At 38.3% G+C, this 20,829-nt stretch overlaps 1 protein-coding gene across 8 annotated transcripts in view; it reads right to left on the bottom strand.

The window, feature by feature from the left end:
* Window positions 1-603: 603 nt before the first annotated feature.
* Window positions 604-20,829, bottom strand: part of LOC122356529 (spectrin beta chain, non-erythrocytic 1) — a 49,430-nt gene continuing 29,204 nt past the window's right edge. For 4 of the 8 annotated variants that reach the window (XM_043255319.1, XM_043255322.1, XM_043255320.1 and 1 more), the window contains 15 exons: window positions 20,323-20,517; window positions 20,068-20,220; window positions 17,457-17,674; window positions 16,425-16,608; window positions 16,139-16,294; window positions 14,810-15,121; window positions 14,579-14,686; window positions 7,156-7,221; window positions 6,947-7,027; window positions 5,603-5,689; window positions 5,304-5,395; window positions 5,130-5,215; window positions 4,758-5,030; window positions 3,417-3,524; window positions 604-2,568 (listed from right to left, as the gene is read on the bottom strand). In XM_043255319.1, coding sequence (XP_043111254.1) covers window positions 2,321-2,568; window positions 3,417-3,524; window positions 4,758-5,030; window positions 5,130-5,215; window positions 5,304-5,395; window positions 5,603-5,689; window positions 6,947-7,027; window positions 7,156-7,221; window positions 14,579-14,686; window positions 14,810-15,121; window positions 16,139-16,294; window positions 16,425-16,608; window positions 17,457-17,674; window positions 20,068-20,220; window positions 20,323-20,517 — 2,367 coding nt within the window. In that variant the 3' untranslated portion in view covers window positions 604-2,320. Of the gene's footprint in view, window positions 2,569-3,416; window positions 3,525-4,757; window positions 5,031-5,129; window positions 5,216-5,303; window positions 5,396-5,602; window positions 5,690-6,946; window positions 7,028-7,155; window positions 7,222-9,318; window positions 9,899-14,578; window positions 14,687-14,809; window positions 15,122-16,138; window positions 16,295-16,424; window positions 16,609-17,456; window positions 17,675-20,067; window positions 20,221-20,322; window positions 20,518-20,829 lie in introns of those variants that run through there. The other 4 variants (XM_043255321.1, XR_006252347.1, XM_043255325.1 and 1 more) reach the window with 4 other exon arrangements.

The following is a 20,829-nucleotide window of genomic DNA, read 5'->3' as shown; positions in this document are numbered from 1 at the left end:
TTGCTAAAACTACAGATCATAAACTCATAGCTCAGTTACAAAACTACACGGCCAGGTATTCACAGGCTTTCAGATAGATACTACATGTCTGACCGATACCACTTAGTTTATTTAAAAGGGGAATCGTCTCAATTAACACCAAGTAAAGTATGACGTACCTCAAGGATCCGTCTTAGGACCTTTGCCGTTTACAATATACACGCCAACCTTGGTAAGATTATTAGAAGAAATAAACTCTACATATTAATGACTGCCACCTTGACATGACCTCCTAAACGTAAAGTAGAAACGACTTTTTTTGTTTCGTACGATATGCATCGCGAAAAGCGCAATACAAATAAAGCTGGCTTGAACTGAATACAAATGCAGTCCTATTATGTAACTATTTTGATGCAGCAGTATGCAGTCGTGTCGCACAAAGAATTGAAAGCGATTTCGAAAAAGCACGAATAGACATATCTAGAGACGGAGGCCAAACGCAACCGGCTGGGAACGTAATATAAATGCAATGGAGGTATACGACTCAATAAAATAATAAAACCAGTGCAGTGTTTATGATTTGCCACGGCTTTAAAATTAAAAAAAAGAAGCAAATACTCATTGTTCTCATTCAAACTGCTGTAATGATCTTATTCTCTTACAATGCTTACAATGAAAACATTACGTTCGAGGCACAATTTAACCAATTTTTTACAATCTGAACAATAAAAATATCTAAAATAACGCATTACATGTTTAAAACGGCGTACAAATGTCGCCGACCTCAAAAGATCATGCACGACCCGGACAGTTAAAAAAACATTTTCTTATAAAAACATCCTGACACACTGCATTAGTTTAAATACAGAAAGCAACGCGAGTACATGAATCAAACGTTTAGTCTGGAAAAGCACACGTTAAAGGGGACGGTTGGCCAAAAATGTAAATTACCGTCAACATTTACTTACCCTCAAGTAAATAAATAACGACAGCTTTGGTTTTTTGGGCCGAACGGTGCCTGTAAGACCACACGGAACTCAAACCAGCCGACAGAAAAACACGACAAGCTGACAAACGATACGTGCCAAAACCTCGGAGCAACGACACAATGAGTGGACATACTGAACCCCCGGAGAAAACACAGCCCACGCCAGAAACACTAAACACACGGGACTGAAAACCACACAGAGTGGAATGTGGCGGGAACACCGGACGCATTGCGTATCCAAAGTCTCGTATCGGTAGATCATCACATCCACGGCGAACCGCACTCGAAAGATGAAATCTCAGCAGATGGTGAGGTTGAAGGAAGAGTTCGTCCACAAGTGAAAGTTCACACCAATGCCGGTAGCTATAACCTTTAACGTGATATGAAATCGTTTTTAGCGCGAATAGATTATTACTCACTCTCGTGATGTTCCTATTTGGTGGCGTTCGTCATTTTTTGGAAGTACGTTGGGTCTAATCCTTCGCGACTTTAAAACAGAGCCTGATTAAACGCACCCGAGCGAGTTCGTTTATGTGATTACGGCCGTTAAAGACGTCTAGGCAGGTGCATTCTGCAACAAAGTGAGACTTGAAAACACATTTTAAGTAACAAAAGCGGACCGGGTCAGGAAAATTCACGGTTTTTACATTTAACTTATTATTATTTTTTCCCGAATCCTAACTAGCGGACCTTCCCCATCCCTGTCCCCTCTCTCTTTCTCTCAATTCTTGTTTAAATAAAAACGAAAATGGCAAAAATAAAATAAAATAAAAATGTGTTGGATTTAATAGACCAATATATTATACGATATTAATTATATTATATTATTATAATATATTATAATATAATTTAATACAATTTATTATGTATTATAGCAATATTAAGATGTAGTGTATTTACTTTTGGTGCATTTTTGGGCTTCGTTGTTCTTTAAATATTTCAGCTCCTGTGTTTCTCCTCTTTTCTAGCCTGCTTCTCAATAGATTAATAAACCTGCCGGTGGTCGCATATTACAAATATTGGCTCGGTGATCTTTTTTTTCGTTCCTCTGTAATTTGCTTCGGATAAAAAGCGCAGCTAAATGCATAACGCTCCACGAAAGAAAGAGTCATGCGGGTTTGGAACAACATGAGGGTGAGTAACCGATGACAAACGTTTTTGACTAAACCATCCGTGATCCCGGGGCCGCCGAGGAAGTGAGAAGATCTCGCAGCAACGCAATCATATAAGGCCTCATTCAAGAAGGACAAACAAACGGTTCTCCCAACAGATCCATAAATAAGCGTAAGAAAAACTTGTGCCCTGCACATGTCAGTCTGGGTGTTTGACCTGCGGCGTCACAGAAATCGTCCGTCACTCCTTTTTCCCGAAGAACTTCCTGAAGACGGATTTGTTGGGGGGTCGCGGGAGGCTCATGTAGCTCCTCGTGGGCGGATCGGAGGAGGGCTGCTGCCGGACGCTGTTTGGTGACGCTCTCTCTGCGCTTTTACGCACCGATGGCATCTCGCCGTCTCCAATGAACAGAGTCACAGAGTAGCTGGAGCTGCTGTCCTGGCCCTGGCCTGAAGGGGGCGCTACAGGCCTGATCCTCTGATACGTGGCTGCAGAGACAGAGATATAAAAAAAACTGTGTTTTTAAGGAATAATTACAGTTTTTCTTCCAGGGTAAACCTCTGTTGCCAAGAAACTATTTTCATCCGACTACATTTTAATTATATCGTTAATAGGCCTTCGTAAATCATACAGTTTTATGCATTTTATGAATTGGTCACTCTTTCGGTTAATAAAACCATACAAATTTAATCCAGTAAATGTTTAAACACAGACCCCAGGTTTCTCAGGCGAGGCTTAAGCCTAGTCCTAGACTAAAACGTAAACCTGAGCCATTTCGACCGAAAGAAACGTTCAACACTGACTGATCTTAAAACACGCCAGTGCCTTTTTTTTTTTTTTTTTTTTTTTTTTGTCTTAAGACGCCAAGGCATCCTAATTGAATTATGGCCTAATCCTGGTTTAGGCTAAGCCCTTTCTATGAAACCGGGCCAGAATTTAAGAAAAATAAAACGTATTTTGTGGAGTCATCATTTTTGCTTTTTTTTTTAATTAAATAAATTGTTAAAAAGTTTCATGACTTCATTGCTTTTTGATTACTAACATGTCATTTAACCATTAAAATGGAATTCAGAAAATTTAAAAGGAAAAAATATATATATTAAAATTAATATGAGGGATAAAAACACTCCATACGTTCCTAAAATGCAGTTAAACTTCTAATGAATTGTTGTTCAATTGTACAAAGTTTCATAATGTCATACTTTTTGACTCTAACTTTAAGCAGGAAAACACAGCCTAGAAATACTAAAACCTCTGGAATTTTAAACATTTTACAAATTACAACCGAATTTGTATACTGAATAAACTGCATGTGTCAAATGTGGCTCAGATGTACCCGAGGTAAAGGAGTGTGAGCGTCTCTTTTCGCCGGTCCAGCCCTCAAGAGTGGACATGCAGGACGGTTTCTGTCTCAGAGACTCGCCATGCGAGTCGAACTCATCCTCTACAGAGAGAAAAAAAACAGAAGATTACTCATTCAACCTCTACAGTACAAGGGCAGGCAGTATAAGTGAGTAACAAAGTACTCGAGGTGAGAAATACTGTGACCAAGGTGGAAATGACAAAATCCAGAGAGCCGAAAAGAAGTGCTTCTCCAGAAATAGAAAGCCGCTGACAGCGAACAGATGTGATCATGTCTCATAATGTCTGAGTGAAGCTCCGATCAGCACCAGAGTCCTCTACTGCCCTCTTTTGGATGTCCAAAACATTTGTCTTGCATATTATTTATTAATTACTTGCTTTAGTTGGCAGTGTTAAGAAGCTACTTTGAACTGTCAAAAAAAAGAAGCTAAATTTATCTCAAGCATGCTTTAAAATACATTAAAGTAGCTTACTTAAGATAAATTATATATATATATATATATATATATATATATATATATATATATATATATATATATGTACATATATGTATATATGTGTATATATATATATATATATATATATATATATATATATATATATATATATATATATATATATATATATATATATATATATATGTATATATCTCTCTCTCTATATATCTATATATATATATATATATATATATATATATATATATATATATATATATATATATATATATATATATATATATGTATGTATATATATGTATATATATACGTATATAATATATATAAGTTTAGTTTTTTTATTGGACAATACTTTTATAGTGCAATATAAAGTAATTTAACCACAGGCATCTTGCTAACAAAAGTTAACCACATATTTATACAATTTATAGACATTTAATATAAAATATATTTTTCATAATATACTTTCAGGCACTGAAATAATGAGGTTATATGAACCTATTGAATAGTTGTTATGAACAGCAGCAGTTAGCTAAATTGTACTACAACATTATACTGTCCTATATAATTTCATAATACATATACTATGTATATATTTAAGAAAAATATTTCTATATGTACACAATATGCGTGTGCTTTTATACATAATATACACCGTACCCATGCATATATTAAGTAAACAAAACATCGTTTGACAGCACTAATTGTTACATAATTTGTTGCTGTGATGGAAAAGCTGAATTTTCCCAAGCCTTTAATTTATTTTTTCCCTATCAGTTTGTTTGCGTGAACCAGCATTGGTCGAAAATCTACCCTTACTTTTCTTAGTTCACTGAACTGTATTAGTCAGAGTTTCTCACCACAATGACCCGCATCTGAGAACGAGGGAAGGAGCAGATCCTGATGCCTTCGGTGGATCTGCAGAGAGTCACTGGTGTGAACTATGATCTCTTTGGTTCGTCCTGAAGCGGGCTGACTCTGGGCTAAAACTGTGGTGGTGACATAATTTCTCATGGGGCAGTGACATTTATCTCCACACTGACTGTCGCTGACAGCAGGAGAATGTCGAGGGAGCGACGCTGAAGCTGAAGACCCATAACTTGCTGATCTGCTCGCTACAGAATCGCTAGATGCTGCAGAGATGAAAGGATTTCATGTGAATATGACTGTGGTCATAAAACGCATCAATTGAACACTTGCTATGAACAGACAGACAGATAATGGTATAATACCAGTATGTGCTTGGATTCTGAGGATCCATTTCTTCATCATAAATCGGGACGATGCACTGAGGAGATACTCAGATCCGTCCCGTAATCTGAGAGTGAAAATGTGCAGGTGAGAACGATTTAAACAACTACTACCCTCTGTAACTAAAACAAACATGAGGGTTGTTTGTCATTTACCTCAAGCAGAAGCAGTTGGGTTTTTTGGTGTACTCTGGCGATGGTTCACACACCGCTCCAATTAGATTCAGAGGAAGGCTGGTCACACAGCTCTATGGAGTACAAATACTGAGTCACTTTGGCTAAAGTCGTAACCCTTAGAGGGTTTATGGCTGCTATTAAATGTAATTCAATCACAATTTAATCACAGTTCAACCTTGCAATGTAACTAATGATGTCTGTTTGCAATAAAGGAACACTTAAAGAAAGGAAGTTTTCTACTTGGTTGCAAAGCCAGAGCACAAAGTCTTCAAGCTTACCTTGAGTGTATCTTTCCTGTCCTGATAGAAACATATTGTTTGTTTGTATAGCACAGCATGATAGGAGTTCCACGCCCTGCATGGTGCCTGAAATAGGAAATTTTTTTTATTGGTTACATAAAGACCAACCAAAATGCAACCTAATTTGACATCAGCCACAGTAGCCCGCAGGTAAATGCATGATGCTTGAGACACAAAATGCTTATTTGTTGCGGTTGGGGTCAAGAACCCCAACTGTCCATCTACATGACATCACTGGGTTCTGTCTTTCTGAAGCATGGCTTCTCATATCACTGCTACGCTGACGACACTCAACTCCATCTCTCCTTTCAACCAGACGATCCCACTGTTTCTGCACGTATTTCTGCGTGCCTAAACGACATCTCAGTCTGGATGAAGGATCATCACCTGCAGTTAAACCTCACAAAAACAGAGCTCCTCGTTTTTTCTGCTGATCCCAACATTCAGCACAAACTATCTTTTCAGCTAGGCTTGGCTACTGTATCCTCGTCTAGGTCAGCTAGGAACCTCTTAGTGATCATTGACGACCAGCTAACTTTCACTGAGCACATTTCAAAAACTCGATCTTGTAGGTTTGTGCTGTACAACATCAGGAAAATCAGACCGCACTTATCAGAACACGCTACACAGATCCTCGTCCAGGCACTAGTCCTGAGTAGACTTGACTACTGCAATGCCCTCCTTGCTGGCCTCCCAGCCTCTACAACCATACCTCTTCAGATGGTACAGAATGCAGCGGCAAGGGTGGTCTTCAACGAACCAAGGAGGGCCCACGTCACACCCCTCTTCATTAGTTTACACTGGCTTCCTATAGATGCCCGCATCAAATTCAAATCCCTGATGCTGGCCTACAGGACAATCACAGGCTCCGCTCCCTCATATTTACACTCACTAATTAAATCATATGTTCCCTCCAGGTGCCTACGCTCTGCAAATGAAAGGCGTCTTGCAGTGCCTTCACAAAAAGGTGCAAAATCACTCTTGCGCACCTTCACCTGGTCTGTTCCTCGCTGGTGGAACGATCTGCCCGTTGCCACTAGGGCAGCAGAGTCACTAGCAATCTTCAAAAACCAACTCAAATCTTTTTCGCTTACACTTGACCCAACATTGATAGCACTCTCTTCTTCTCCTGCTCCTTCCTATCCTTTTCTTGTTTAAAAGACGTGTCTGCGTTAGGTAAGACAAGACCCCACTCAGAGCACTTATGCACTACTGCCCTCTTGCTGATATTAATTTGCTTCTATAAAGGCGTCTGCGCTTTGGATAAATGACTAAATGACTAAATGTAAATGTAAAGAAAATACCTGTAATTGTGATATTTACCTTCTTTCCACCCAGTTGTAGTTTGTGTTTCCTCTCCAGTGTTCCTTCCATTGATGGCAGTTCCGCTTCTTGTCTTCCACTCTAAAAAAACAAGTTAAAGATTAGAATTAACAACCTTAATATGACAAGATACAATAATTCTCAAAATTCAGAAAAACTTTGCATATACTCTCTGTTCTTGTATCTGGTCTGCAATTAAACTTAGGTACCTGGATATTATTGTTATTGGTCCCATCCAATCCCATATGAACAGAAAGGAGGCTCATGGACTGGTCCTGTAGAGAGAGAACACATATCAATGCATTAATGCGACAAAAAATTGTATGAAACATGCTAGCCATAACTTAATTTGAGGGCACATAGTCTTCGTACTTCAGCCATTTAATATAAATGCATCAGTGAAAAGCATTTTGTCCTAGACAAGCTTCTAAATTAAAAATTCAAAACTTTCAAAGACTACTTGGGTGGCTCTCATCTCATAAATCTGATGTATTCTAGGCAGCACAAGTCAAGAGTTTAGCTCCAACCTGACCCATCACCAAGTTTTAAGTACGCCTAGTAAACCTTGATTAGGCAGTTTAGGTGTGATCAGTTGGGGCTGGAGTAACTCTACAGGACAGTGGCTCTCTAGAAGTAGGACATAAACCAGGCAACTTAAACCACAAAGCCAACGTCCTGCAGACTTTAGCTTTGACTTGCCTTAACACAACTGCCGTGAAGTTTCTAGTAATCACGAAGACCTTGAAGTCCTTGGTTCAGGTGGGTGTGATTGAAGCTAAACTCTACAGGACATTGGACTTCCAAGAGCAGCTTAAAAATAGGAGTTTTCAAACTTAGTCCTGGAAGGCCATTGTCCTGCAGACTTCAAATTGCCCCAACACGCCTGCTTGGAAGTTTTTAGCATGCCTAATAAGACTAGCTAGTTCAGGTGTGTTTAACTAGGAATTAGAGGTAAACTAAAGAACAGTGGCCCTCCAGGAGGAGGGTTGGACAGCCCTAAGCCACATCTAACAGGGTTTGACTACCAACTTATAGACCTCACCTTCACAAAACCTGCTTCCTTCTCCTCCTCCTCCTCCTCTTCCTCCTCCTCCTCCTCTCTATAATGGTAGATATACTTTTGCTGGTCCTGTATTTCAGGTAGTTTCACCATATCTGAAGCCGTTTCATTAACAGCCACTTGTTTGTAAACCTGTTCCTGTTGCGTGAACGCAGCCCAAGACCTCCTGTCCCCTTTATCCAGAATACGCCTTTCTTCTTTTGAGTTCTGCTGCTTCCCAAAACCCATAATAGTCTGGACAGATGGTGGCAGTCTGAACTCCGCCACAAGAAGGTTGGGTGCAGAGGCTGTGACCAGCTTTCTGAAGAGCACTGCTTGTTCTTTGGGTGAGGGTTCCCTGTGTTGGTCTGGAGAAGATGTGATCTGGTAGCCATTATACATGATGTCAGAGTTTAGACTTCCCCGGTAGCTGTTGGTGTGGTTCCAGATGTCCTCCAGCTCCTCCTCTTCCTGCTCAAACTGTTGATGGTCAGGATGAACTGGATCATCAATATCAATAGATAAAGTAATGCTCTTGTCTTTGGAGAACTCAAAGTTCTTTTTGGACACTCCTGCATCCAGGGATTGTACCTTCCCAATGGTCTTTTTGGGAACTGGACAATCTGAGGAGTCTATGTAAGGACCCTCAGCACACAACTTGAAGCTTCCAGAGCTGGAGTGACCAGAGTCCACCGAGTCCTCTCTTCCATTGGCTCTGAAGTTCAACACCACATGAGATGCATGGCTGGGACTTAACTGCTGAGTGCTGGAGGTCTTCGCTGGCCTATGGAACATGTGTCCATTAAGATTCTGAACCAAGGTATGAACACTAGGACATACATGAATCTCTGGAGCAGTTGAGTTGTGATTAGCTATCCCTTGGATTGCATCTTCTGGAGGACTTACACAGTGGTTCTCCTTGTTCTCGAGCTGAGTCACATTTGCGTTACAACTAACCACCTCTTCTTTGGACACTATACTGATCTCAGATAGATGTTTCTGTTGGATATCTGTCAAGTCACTGAGTGATAAAGAATGATTCTCTTCAATTGAGATGTCTTCAACAACTGGAGAAGGTGGAGGCGGAAATTCGTCTTCAGTAAATAAATCTGTATTGACACATATCTTTTTCGAGTCTTTACAATCAATCCTGAGGGTGACTTCACCTTCTTTTTGCATTGAAGGTGAGCGGACTGTTTTAAAGGTGCTCAGAGCTGTCTGGCGACCAACCTGAGTGTCCTGGTGGTAAGAGTCTGACTTCTTTTGCTCGGGAGGGCCAATTGTGATGACATCTTGAATGCTAGGAATAAGGCTCATATCCTTGGGTAGGTCAAAGCTTAACACAGAACCCAAGGACAGAAATCTGCAGTGGTTTTTCACATGTCCTTTGGTGGCAACCTCTAAGGTGCTGTGAACTGGAGATCCAACCTCTCCAGAACTTTCTTCATCAATGTCTTTTACTAAAGGGTTCTTCATGTAGTCAAGACCTGAGTTCCATCGCTGTTTGGTTTCCTTGCATTTTTCCGCTTCTTCCTTTCCTTTAGGGGCCAAGTATGTGTATCGTATGTCACTGGTTCATGTACAGGCGGCAAATCAGCCTCTTCTGACAGATCGTCTCCCATGATCTTCTGAATGGTGTGTCTACAGTCATCTTTCTTCTTCTTCCCTTTCTTGCTCTTCCTCTTCAGGCTGCTAAAGATTGAAATGTTGCCATTCTTTGGCAGGAGGTTGTTGGCCTGCTGAAGGGTGTCTTCGATGGAGGATGAGGAGTATGGGGAGGTGCAAGGAGAGGAGAGAGCATATAGGGAGGTTCTGGGAGAGGAGGAGGAGGGCCTTGGGACCGTGTCTTGGGGAAGCACCATACTCTCATATACTGCCGTGTTGTTTTCCGTAACATGCAAGTAAGTACTTACCTAAAACACAAGGAAAAGATTGTTTATGAGGGTTATTGCTTTTTTTTTCTTCCATGCTTAAAATGGATAGCATGCGTAAGTAATCACACTTCAACTCAAGGTTCACCTTTCAAAGATATATCATGCTAATTATCTCATGTGAAGTGCTCCTAAAAAGCATTTGGAATTCAGGCCACATATAAAAATGAATGAATGTCATTTAATTGCAAAACAAAATATCAAAGCGCTCAAAAGCACACAGGTGTAGTTCATCACATTAACTAATCAACATGTTACACAACATTAAGGTTTCTTCATTTTGGACCTTGTAAGTGTGGCTGTGTCCTCTTTATAACTAACATGACTTGGTTTGGTATATCATCATCTTATGCAATGACATTCATATTTAACTGTGGCTTTAGCGTCCAAAAACTTTTTATGGCCAGTGTAATTCACAATTCAAACACTGACAAATGATTATTTGTATAACCATTTATGAAAATAAGTGTTTTAGTATCTGAACACAGTACTTCTGTAAGTGTCTGGCTCAAGCAAAGCATTCCTAAGCAAAAACACAGACACATGTTGCTTCACATTTGTTACTGATGAATGATGACATCGCTCTGCAATGATGAAAACATTTAAAATGCTGAAACATCCTTTCCTTCACTGCTTATGTTAAACAGCTGGAATTCACATTTGTTATGGGAAAAAATAAACAATTCCTACATTCTGTAAAGAAAAAATATGCAAAACTTGCCAATACACCACCAGTATGCTATGAAGGTTTTTCCAGGGAGTTGCTATGTCGCCGCTACATTCTACGTGGTTACCAACATTTAATGAATGTTTTTTTAAGATGTTCTGGATCGTTGTCAGGGCATTACTATGCAGTTGCTAAGGTGTCCTAAGTGTTTTTGTGTATTGCTATGCTGTCGCTAAGATGTTTTGGGTGACTGCTAGGGCATTGCTATGCTGTTGTCAAGGTGTTGTCAAGATGCAGTCACTAAGCAGTTTGTTAAGAGTATTTTAGTATGTTGCTGCATTATTGCAAAGTTGCTCTAGGTGTTTGCTACAGGTGTTTCTTTGCAGTTGCTAAGGTGTTATGGACACTTGGCAAGGCTACAAGACCTGTAGGCTGTTCCAGGTGGTTGCCAGGGTGTTACTATAGGACTCTGGGTAGTTGCCAGGCCTTATTAAATGGCTATGTTTTAGTTGTTTTTAGTGTGATGCTATACTATTTTAAAGATGTTCTAGGTGTTTGCTAAGGTGTTGCTATGCTATTGCTAAGGTGTTGTGGACAGTTGTCAGGGCGTAACTATACAGTTGTTAAGCTATTCTGTACTGACTTTAGTGTGTTGCTATGTGATTGCTAAGGTGTTCTAAGATGACTGATGATATGCTATGCTGTTACGATCAGGTTTTGAATGGCTGTCAAGCTGTTGCCATGCAGTTGCTAAGGTTATGTGATTGATGTTCTAGATGGTTGTGCTATAGCAGAGTTCCTCAAATCTTACCCTGGACGTCCAATGCACTGCAGAGTTTAGTTCCAACCCTAATAAATATCACCTACCTGTGATTTTCTAATGATCCTGAAGACACTGATTAGCATGCTCAGGTGTGTTTGATTAGGGTTAGAGCTAAGCTCTGCAGGAAAATGGATCTCAAGGTCCAGATTTGAGAATCACTGTGTTCTGAGTGGTTGCTTACATCAAAAACCCACACCAAACACCACTAATAATGCAAAAACATTAGGTTTACTCAAGAACAGCATGAACAAAAGAACACCAGCATGACTACACAAGCACATTTGATTAGTATTTTTTTTTTTTCAACTCTGGGCTTAATAAGAATCATCTGCTCTTAAACATGTCGTCATACACAGCTGTAATGGCTTGACCTTTCACCCTGTGACTAATCTTGTGCTGCTCTGGCAGCCCCAGACCATAAATCACACAGGGCAGTCAGGAAGGTCTTCTAAAAAGTTCGCAACATATTCTCCAGCACCCCCGGGCTCCTGCTGGGAGCCATTTCAAATCTCAGCGATCATGGGAAGCGAAGGGTGAGGTCACATCTCAGCACCACACTGCTGTCATGAGTTTACATCATCCCTAAAGAGAGCTTACGTAAGAGTGAAAACCCCCACTACATGCATCTTTTCATCTCTTATCACCTGCCTTCTTTGTCATTGTCTTTCTCCGTTTATGCATATCTGATTAAAACAACTGATTTGCCGCAGATCCTTAGATCTAATAAAAACCACTGGCCTCTGCTGGTTTCAGACTCCTTTGTCATGATGGAGCAAGAATTTAAAGAGTAAGAAGTAGGGCTGTCTAATTAATTGAAATAAAACTAAGCAAACTGAATTAAACAAATTTCAGCCATTATTAGACTAATAGCATTTATATCGATTTAAATAATAGGACAAAAGGCTTGGCATAAAGCAAAAATTTGCAAGAATGACTATGAATGTGTCTGGAAAAAAATAAAGATATTTTATTAATGTCTGCAAAAAAAAAAAGCTACTGACATTGCTGACCTTTCCATTTAGTACATTGTGCCACTGTATTAAAATGCAATTTTCATAATTAATACATAATCAGAAAGCATTTATTTTTTTATATGAATTGGTTCATTTAAAAGCAGACATTTCACGCATTCAATAGATATATTTCACAAGTCTGTGAGGGAAGTAGCTTATAACACTTCCGTTCAACTTTGTGACGCTCTCCAGTTCATGGAGACACATCTTGGTTGTTTTCTTTATTTTACAAAAGCATGACGTTTTGTGGAGATTGTGAGTGTACACAAACAAAAAGTAGACCCTTTTTTTGTTCTGTATGAGCACAATTAAAGCTTTTTTTAAGATGATTTTGATTTTATCAGGAGAAAATGCAAGTAGCCGGAGCCTCCACGCAATGTGGACAGTATGTGGACTAATAGCTTCCATACTCCACACAACTCTTGGCTATGTGAATAACAGCACATTTATCTAGGCTAATATTAGAGCGAGAGGCCATTGCTACTACTTACATGTTTCAACTACAAAGGAAAAGCCATATTTGAGGGTGAAGAATGATGGCAAACATTTGGATTTTCAAATGGATATGCATTTCCAATCTGTTCATCAGAGAGTAAATAAAAGGCTCTGATATCTAGGGTCTCATTTTTGTTTTCAGTGGCTTTATATGCTGAAAGCTGCGAGGACACAAAATAAAATCCTACTGACAGAAGATATAAAAATGCATTTGACAGCAGCTAGACACTTTCCCACAAACGCTAATCCTCCTGATGTTTTCTAAAAAAAATTATGCTGGATTACATGAGAGCTGCAAACGTACAGCAATGGGCAAAATGACCAAAATAACTTCTAATACGGACCAGTTTTTATTTCACAGACCCTAATGGCATAATAAAAGTCCCAAGGATATTGCAAAACCATTTAAGGCTACTATATGCTACCATATTTTAAGCCCCTGTAACCGATCCAAGAAACACACACTTTTTATTTTTGCTGCAATTACTTTCAAAATGTTCCCAAAGACAGTTTTGTAAACAACCCGAATGTTTGAAATGAGGCTTTATATGAGTCTTGGAAGAGTTTCTCGTCCCGGATTCTAATACTTCCCATATACTGGCAGCTTAAAATGAGATCTTTGGAAGTGGCTATTTCCTCCTCCGTCTTTTCATTACCTGCCCATACCTGTTTGCAATCTCCTCTAAACCACAGTGACCTCTCTTCCACCAACCTTTGGCTTTCTTGCCTTTCCAACCACCGCACAAATAAATGATCCGGCCAATGGTCATATTTCAGAACAGAATACTATGATTCTGAAATGCAATGCAATGTTTCGGTAATAAAAAAAATATGATGAGATGTTTCGAGATCATGATGTTAGTCAGTCCATCACACTACAGTCCTCATGCACGCGCACACACACACACACACACACACAGCAGAGCTGGGTAGATTTTTCACAAATTGTGCACAAAAATTGTATTTAGTAATATAATTAATCACCTTACACATTTTACGTAATATAATCAGACTACTTTTAGATTACATACATATATATATATACACACACACACACACACACACACATATATATATATATATATATATATACATATATATATATATATACATACATATACACACACATATATATATACACATACATATACACATATATATATATATATATATATATATATATATATATATATATATATATATATATATATATATATATATATATATATATATATATATATATATATATATATATATATATATATATATATATATATATATATATATATATATACACACACACACACACACACACACACAACTAATATACATACTAATATATAAAAAAAAAGCGAATAATTACATAATAATGACTGGTCTTAGTGTAAATGTCCACAGCACTGAAAACTTTTAGCGGCAGGCTATTTTAGAAAGAAAAAATTAATAACTATTTTGTGAATATGATGCACTTATGCAACCAATAAAAATGTAACTGTAGTCTGATTACAAGTATTTTACAATGTAGTATAATCTAACTACAAGCACTTCACGTTTGGAATCTGATTAAGTAATGCAGGTTACGTGGAATCAGTTTCTACCCAGCACTGCACACAATTACCATGTTTCTGTTTACTCGTGCAGGGCCACCGACCAACAATATTTACCTCTTCTGCACTGTGTCGATAAATCTGTTTCTTTCGCTTTAAACTACCAAAAAGCCCCTGGCAGCGCTTCCAAAAGCTTTTAGAGGCAGAAGAGTGAGACTCGGCAGGCTGAAGGGGAACGCAGAACAAAATAAAACAGAGAAGGGTGTTTTTGAGGAAAGAGGAGGAAATGTGAGGAGACACAGAGCAGCATGTAAGTGCAATAGGGTTTAATCATTGAATCATTCTCACCCTGTGCACAGGTTCGGGCACCGGGACGCCTTCCCTGCCAGGCGCCTGTACCTGGATCTGTGTGTCTCCAGAGTTACTGAAGCTGAGGATGAGGTTGACGGTGCCTCCTAAAGCCGAGGGACTGGGTTCCTTTAGCACCAGGTACGGTGAGTCCGGCTTCTCTAAAGGACCTCCGTCATCGCTTCCTTTAGGACTGACACTCTGCATCACCTCATATCCATAATTGTGCTGCAGACCGTCCTCCACGTCACCAGGGGGAGCACTTGTGAGGCTTTCTGTTCTGTTCTGAGAGACCTCAGGCGAGGTTTCCACCTGAAAAATGGCAGAATTATGAGGAGACTGCTGCACCTTTGGGTCGATCTAATGTAAACAAAAGATAGATTAAAAAATAGATCCTGCATAAGACAAAAACGTAATATGTTAGGAAATGATTGCGCTGTGATATTATTATTATTTGACAACTAAGCACATTTGTTACCTCAATTTCCCATTAATATAATACAAAAAGAATTTTTAAAAATAAATAATACAAAAAAAAAAAATCTACATTTAGTAGAATTTAATTAATTTAATATTTGCTTATTTAAATTAAAAAAATGCAGTATAAAAATATATAATACAAATAATAATAAGAACGAGTGGAATTAAAAAAAAAATCTTTAAGATTAGTTTCTTTATGTAAAAAAACATTGTTATTGACCAAATTTTGTCAAGAATTAAGACTGCGATGTGACACTAACACAGAAATTATATATTATTAAATAGTGAAGGATTTATCTATTTAGTAGCATCTGACACATTTAGTGTAGGCTAGGGCAAAAAATATATATTCATAAAATAGTGAAGTATTTCTGCATTTAGTAGCATTTGATATATTTTGTATAAGCTAATGCAAACTAATCTACATTAATAAAGTTCAATTTAAATTTAAGTTAAACTTGCAACTAAATGTAATCACAAGACTATTAGTTATATTATATAATATTATATTATATAATTTATTTTATATATTCTCATGTAAATTGAAAATCATTGCTAATATTGGTTGATTGATACTGATATTATTAAGACAAATAAGCACAAAATTAGCTGTAATGGAAAAAACTGAAAAACTATATTTATAAAAGAATAAAGATTGTTTGTAGCATTTGAGAATTAATCATTACATTACAGTATTTTACTGCAACTAAATCATCGTTGATATTGACATCAATTACTTATCTTTTTATTATTTATTATTTATTATACACAAGCACACGCACACTTGCTTATTAATAAACTGGACTTCACTGATCCCCAGAAGGGAGCTTCATAAATGAATGCTTATACCTGTGCCTGCGGGCTGCAGAATGTAGCCTCGGAGTAAATAGCGTCCGTCTGAGCTTCTTCGGCCTTCTGTCTGCCCAACAGCTGATCCTTCTGAGCCCTCCAGTGAACCAGGATCCATCCCAGCATGCTCCTCAGCTCCTCCATCCTCTCTCTGATCTGCAAGACAAAGAGCAATGGAAAAAACTTTATTTCAAACCTGAGGTCGTCTCAGAGAGAGTGTAGAGTTACTGTCTATACATCAGTTGAGCAATGCAGATGAAGCCGATATTAAAGAAAGCTTACATACCATTTTGTTGAGATGATGCTTGTCATCAAAGAGTTTCTTTCCAGCCACGGCGAGCTGATCAAACTCCTCGAACTTCTGCTCGATCTGTCGGTCCAGAACCTCCACCAGAGGCTCCTGGTTCTCTCGGCTTTGACGCAGAGCGCTTTCTGAGAAAATGCAGGAGCGGGTGTCTTCTGTCCAAGAGCTGTGGGAGAGAAGATGAACGGCAGAGAGGTGAAGACAGGCGCTTCAGGCCAACAGACAGCTCAAGATGATGCTCACCAGACGCTTCTCCAAACACATGAAGAGAACACAATGTGAACAGACATCTCCCATCAATAAATCAAACATGAGCTTCGCAAATTATATTCATAGAACATTCCTGGTAAATCACACCAAAACATGCCCAGATCACATTTTACTCTTAAAATCAAATACAAGGCTTTTTTGCTTTATGACATTATATTTATGAAAATTAAGTAAGTTTTGTTTAGTTTTTTTGGGGGGGAAATACTAACCAAAAATATATATTTATTATAATTTTAAGTGAAAAATTTCAGATCAATCTTTTTCTTAAAATTATAATAAAATTACAATAATATCTAAATGATATTACAATATTAAATTAGAATTGTATTACAATTATAATACAATATAATATATATATATATATATATATATATATATATATATATATATATATATATATTTTTAAATATATTATTATTGTTATTATTAGATAATAAAAAAATGTATTATTTTGGATGTAATTATTTCTATTAGTATTTTCTATATATTATTAATGTGATTAATTGATATGCATTAATACTTATTATTTATTATTTTTAATTAGTTACTTAGTGTACGTCATGAAAATATTATAACGCAAAAGGTCCACTGATCTTTAAAGGGATTTGATTTATTTAAACCATACATATTAATTATCACTCCTTTCCTTTGGTTTTATAGTGTAAATTATGGCCTGCACATGTTCTTGTGATGTCAGTCTCTAATAAAATGTGAGACAATATATTATCATTATCACCGACTTACATCATAGCCAAGTAGTTCCTGAAGAAATGGCGCAGGTGTCCAAACTGCAGGAGTCTCTTCTTGTTTTCAGCTACGCTTCTGCAGAGGTCGTCCCAGGCGTTCAAGCTGGTCTGAATCTCAGTCCCGACAGCGTTCATCCTCTCCGGACACACGTCTGACAGACGGCTGGCCAGACTCACCATGGCCTCCACCTCCTCCTCCAAGAGCCTGTATTCAGTCTGGAAGAAGAAAACACGTCTAGGTTTAAATGGGTTTTATGGTCTTTCCTTTCTCTTTGGAGAGTTACAAGCTGCTAGCGCACAGATCCCTAAAGTTGCAAATACTTTCAAAACTAAAGAGGCATTCTTTATTAAAGTTATGACTTGTCCACGCTTTCGTTTAAACACGCCCCCACTTCTCTATGTCCCAGAGTGGGTTTATTTTCAAATGTTTATGCAAAAATAAGAAGGCGGGGCTATTATTCTGTCTGTAGTGTTGCTGAGGGCGCCATGTTCTGGAGGCACTGTGTTTCATTGCGAAAATGAAACTACTTTCTTTACGCTTTCAACAGGGGACACAACTAGAAATCAGAGTTAAGTTGTGTTTACAACACTGCTCCAGAACAGTTCAACACTAATATTAGAGTGTGTTCATTGCATTTACGGAGAACTGATATCTGAACCTGACAGAGAACAGAGACTATAAAGTGACTCTGCAAGAACAGTCTGGTGCTTCTGACTCGCAACCTTTAACTTTAACTTATTAACTTAACTTCTATTTACTATAAACTGTGCAGGGCAGTGCTTGTTGTTTGTCTTTTCTCCGGTCACGAATGCAGACATGGTGTAATGCTTACGATGTGCGATGTAACGCAGCAAAGTCATTATAATGAGTAGCTATGTCTCCACTGCATGCAACAAATGCTTCGTTTATAATGGTTTTTATGTCATAGCTCCGGGACATCATTGCACTATAGTAAGGGGTATTCGGCCAATCACAACGCACTGGATAGCTGGCCAATCAGAGCACACCTTGCTTTTTCAGAATGATGAACTTTGTTCAAATCGACCCATTTCAGAAGGCGGAGCTTGGAGGAGAAACAATAATGTGCAGTATGTGGAAAATAATGTTTTTTTTTTACTTAAACCACATAAACACATTGCGTTACACCAAATACGCAAACTAATGCTCTTTTTAGCAACATCATATGACCTCACTGTCATAAGTCCACAATCGCAAACTACTATCACATGCTATTTTTGCAGTTGTGCAAACTCTTACTGCTTCACACTTTCAGTGCTTTAAATCTGTTGGAGGGACCATATGCTTCACACATGCATCGCTGTCAGAGTTTCTGAAGCTAATTAAAAGCGTTTAAAGGAATCAAGCCGCTTTGTTTCAGATCCGCGGCTGCAAAACAGAGATTGTCAGATGCTTTGTGCATGAGCGTCAAACTATTTTAGTATGAGCCGTTAGGTCATTTCTTGTGCTTTGGGGTTTCCAGACAGATGTGTTCACGTTTTGCACGCCATCGAGGTATTTTTGCATCGCAATGCACCGCACAATGCCGCGCTCTCAAATGATTCAGCCGACACATACAAATACACATCATAAATGCCAAAAAACTTGCACACAATGGAGTCCTGTGTGGATAATAAAGGCATGTGTGGGCTCACTTCATTAACATCTACTGAACAAAACAAGGGTCTGGCTGAGCCTCGGTGGATGTCCAGCTTCGAGCACAACAGGAAACAGATTTTAGAAACAATGTGCTAAAACAAATTCATCAGAAGAGGTGGGAGAAAGACATTTCCATTAGATCAACACCGGGAGGTCACCAAGTCCTGGCAAACAAGATGCTTCCTGTTCTAAGAGAGCGTTCGATGGTAAAAGCTCCGGGCATTTTATTATGTTGCAAAAACACTTGGTTGCTTGTCTGGATTAAATTAGAAAAAGCATGCATTAATCTGCATTAATAAAATCAGCTATATTTTTGGGTTCTTTGCAAGAAGTTTTTTGCAATAACACTACTACTACTACTATTTCTTCTAGTAATTATTTTTATTTATTTATAATTATTGTTGTTGTTAATATTCTAATTAATTTTTAATGTTTTTATTTCTTATAAATCTTTTTATTAGCTTCCATAAAAATATTATTATATATATTATTATATATATAAGAATAATAATTATTATTAAAAATAATAAAGAATTATAATTTTTGTTACTTAACAGTGCTGAAAATCACATGACAATCAAAACAACAAAAATACTGTATTAATTGCCAAAAAAAAAAAAATCACACTACAACAATATTAATAATAATGCATTATTAATGCATTTATTAATACAATGTTACATAATAATATTTTGTTTAGAATTATTGTGATGTGATTATGACAATCAAAATGAAGAACAAATGAAAATTGGTGTAAAAATTGAGGGCAGAAAAAAAACATTTTCAATTTCAAATAATTTAAAAAGTTGTGTGTGTGTTTGCGCATTGCAGCAATAAGATTGTTAATAGAAAAAGATTAGTTTCCTCAAGTATATTTTAAAATGGGAGCCAGGTTTTGTAAGATTCACCCTAAACTCTGGCAGTCCCGCAGTAATGTTCGGTGCACCCGTACCTCCAGCTGGTCCTGGTACTCCTGCAGCTCATCCAGGCCGCAGCGATCTGGCTCACATCTCACAGCCATCTCACTCTCCACCTCCAGCACGTCTACGGCGAGTTCGGCACAGCGCTGCAGACACTGCTCCACGCGCGCCGACACCGCGGCATGCTGGGAAACGAGGACAGAACGAATAGCGAACACTTACGCATCACACCTTTCTTGCCAGGTGTGCCTCAACACAAACAAAAGTCGATTTCTGACTCTACGCACCCTGGAGAGCAGCTCCTGGATGCTCTGGTCGTGTGACTGCGAGCGGCCCCTCTCCCGCGCCGTGTCGTTGAGCATCTCCACTGCTTCTCTGAGCTCCTTCACAGGGTTCCCAATGGCTTCCATCAAGGGCTCATGGTGTGCGCTCACCGGCAAGCCCAGAAGAGACGGTCCAGAGTCCAGCTCACTGCACAGCGGCTGGAGGAACACAATAAACCAGCAAATCAAACAAACGCTAATTATCCAGTAGGGATGTGCTATATATTTCATCTGAAACTGACAGAAATTAGAGACTTGTTTGATGGATCGATTCCAACAGTTTGACATTAGCATGTTGCTAAACAATAAACATACTACCGTACTAATTATAACGGTAGACAAACACATACACACACACACACACACACACACACACACAGAGACATGCATTCACATGTAACTACATTTATTGATTTGACTGAACTTGGTTTTTGGAGTAAACTTTTCAGATAAAAATACAATTTAATAAAA

This window comes from Puntigrus tetrazona, chromosome 13, assembly GCF_018831695.1.
Source record: "Puntigrus tetrazona isolate hp1 chromosome 13, ASM1883169v1, whole genome shotgun sequence".
Taxonomy (NCBI): Eukaryota; Metazoa; Chordata; class Actinopteri; order Cypriniformes; family Cyprinidae; genus Puntigrus; species Puntigrus tetrazona.
This window is presented reverse-complemented; position numbering and strand designations above follow the sequence as displayed.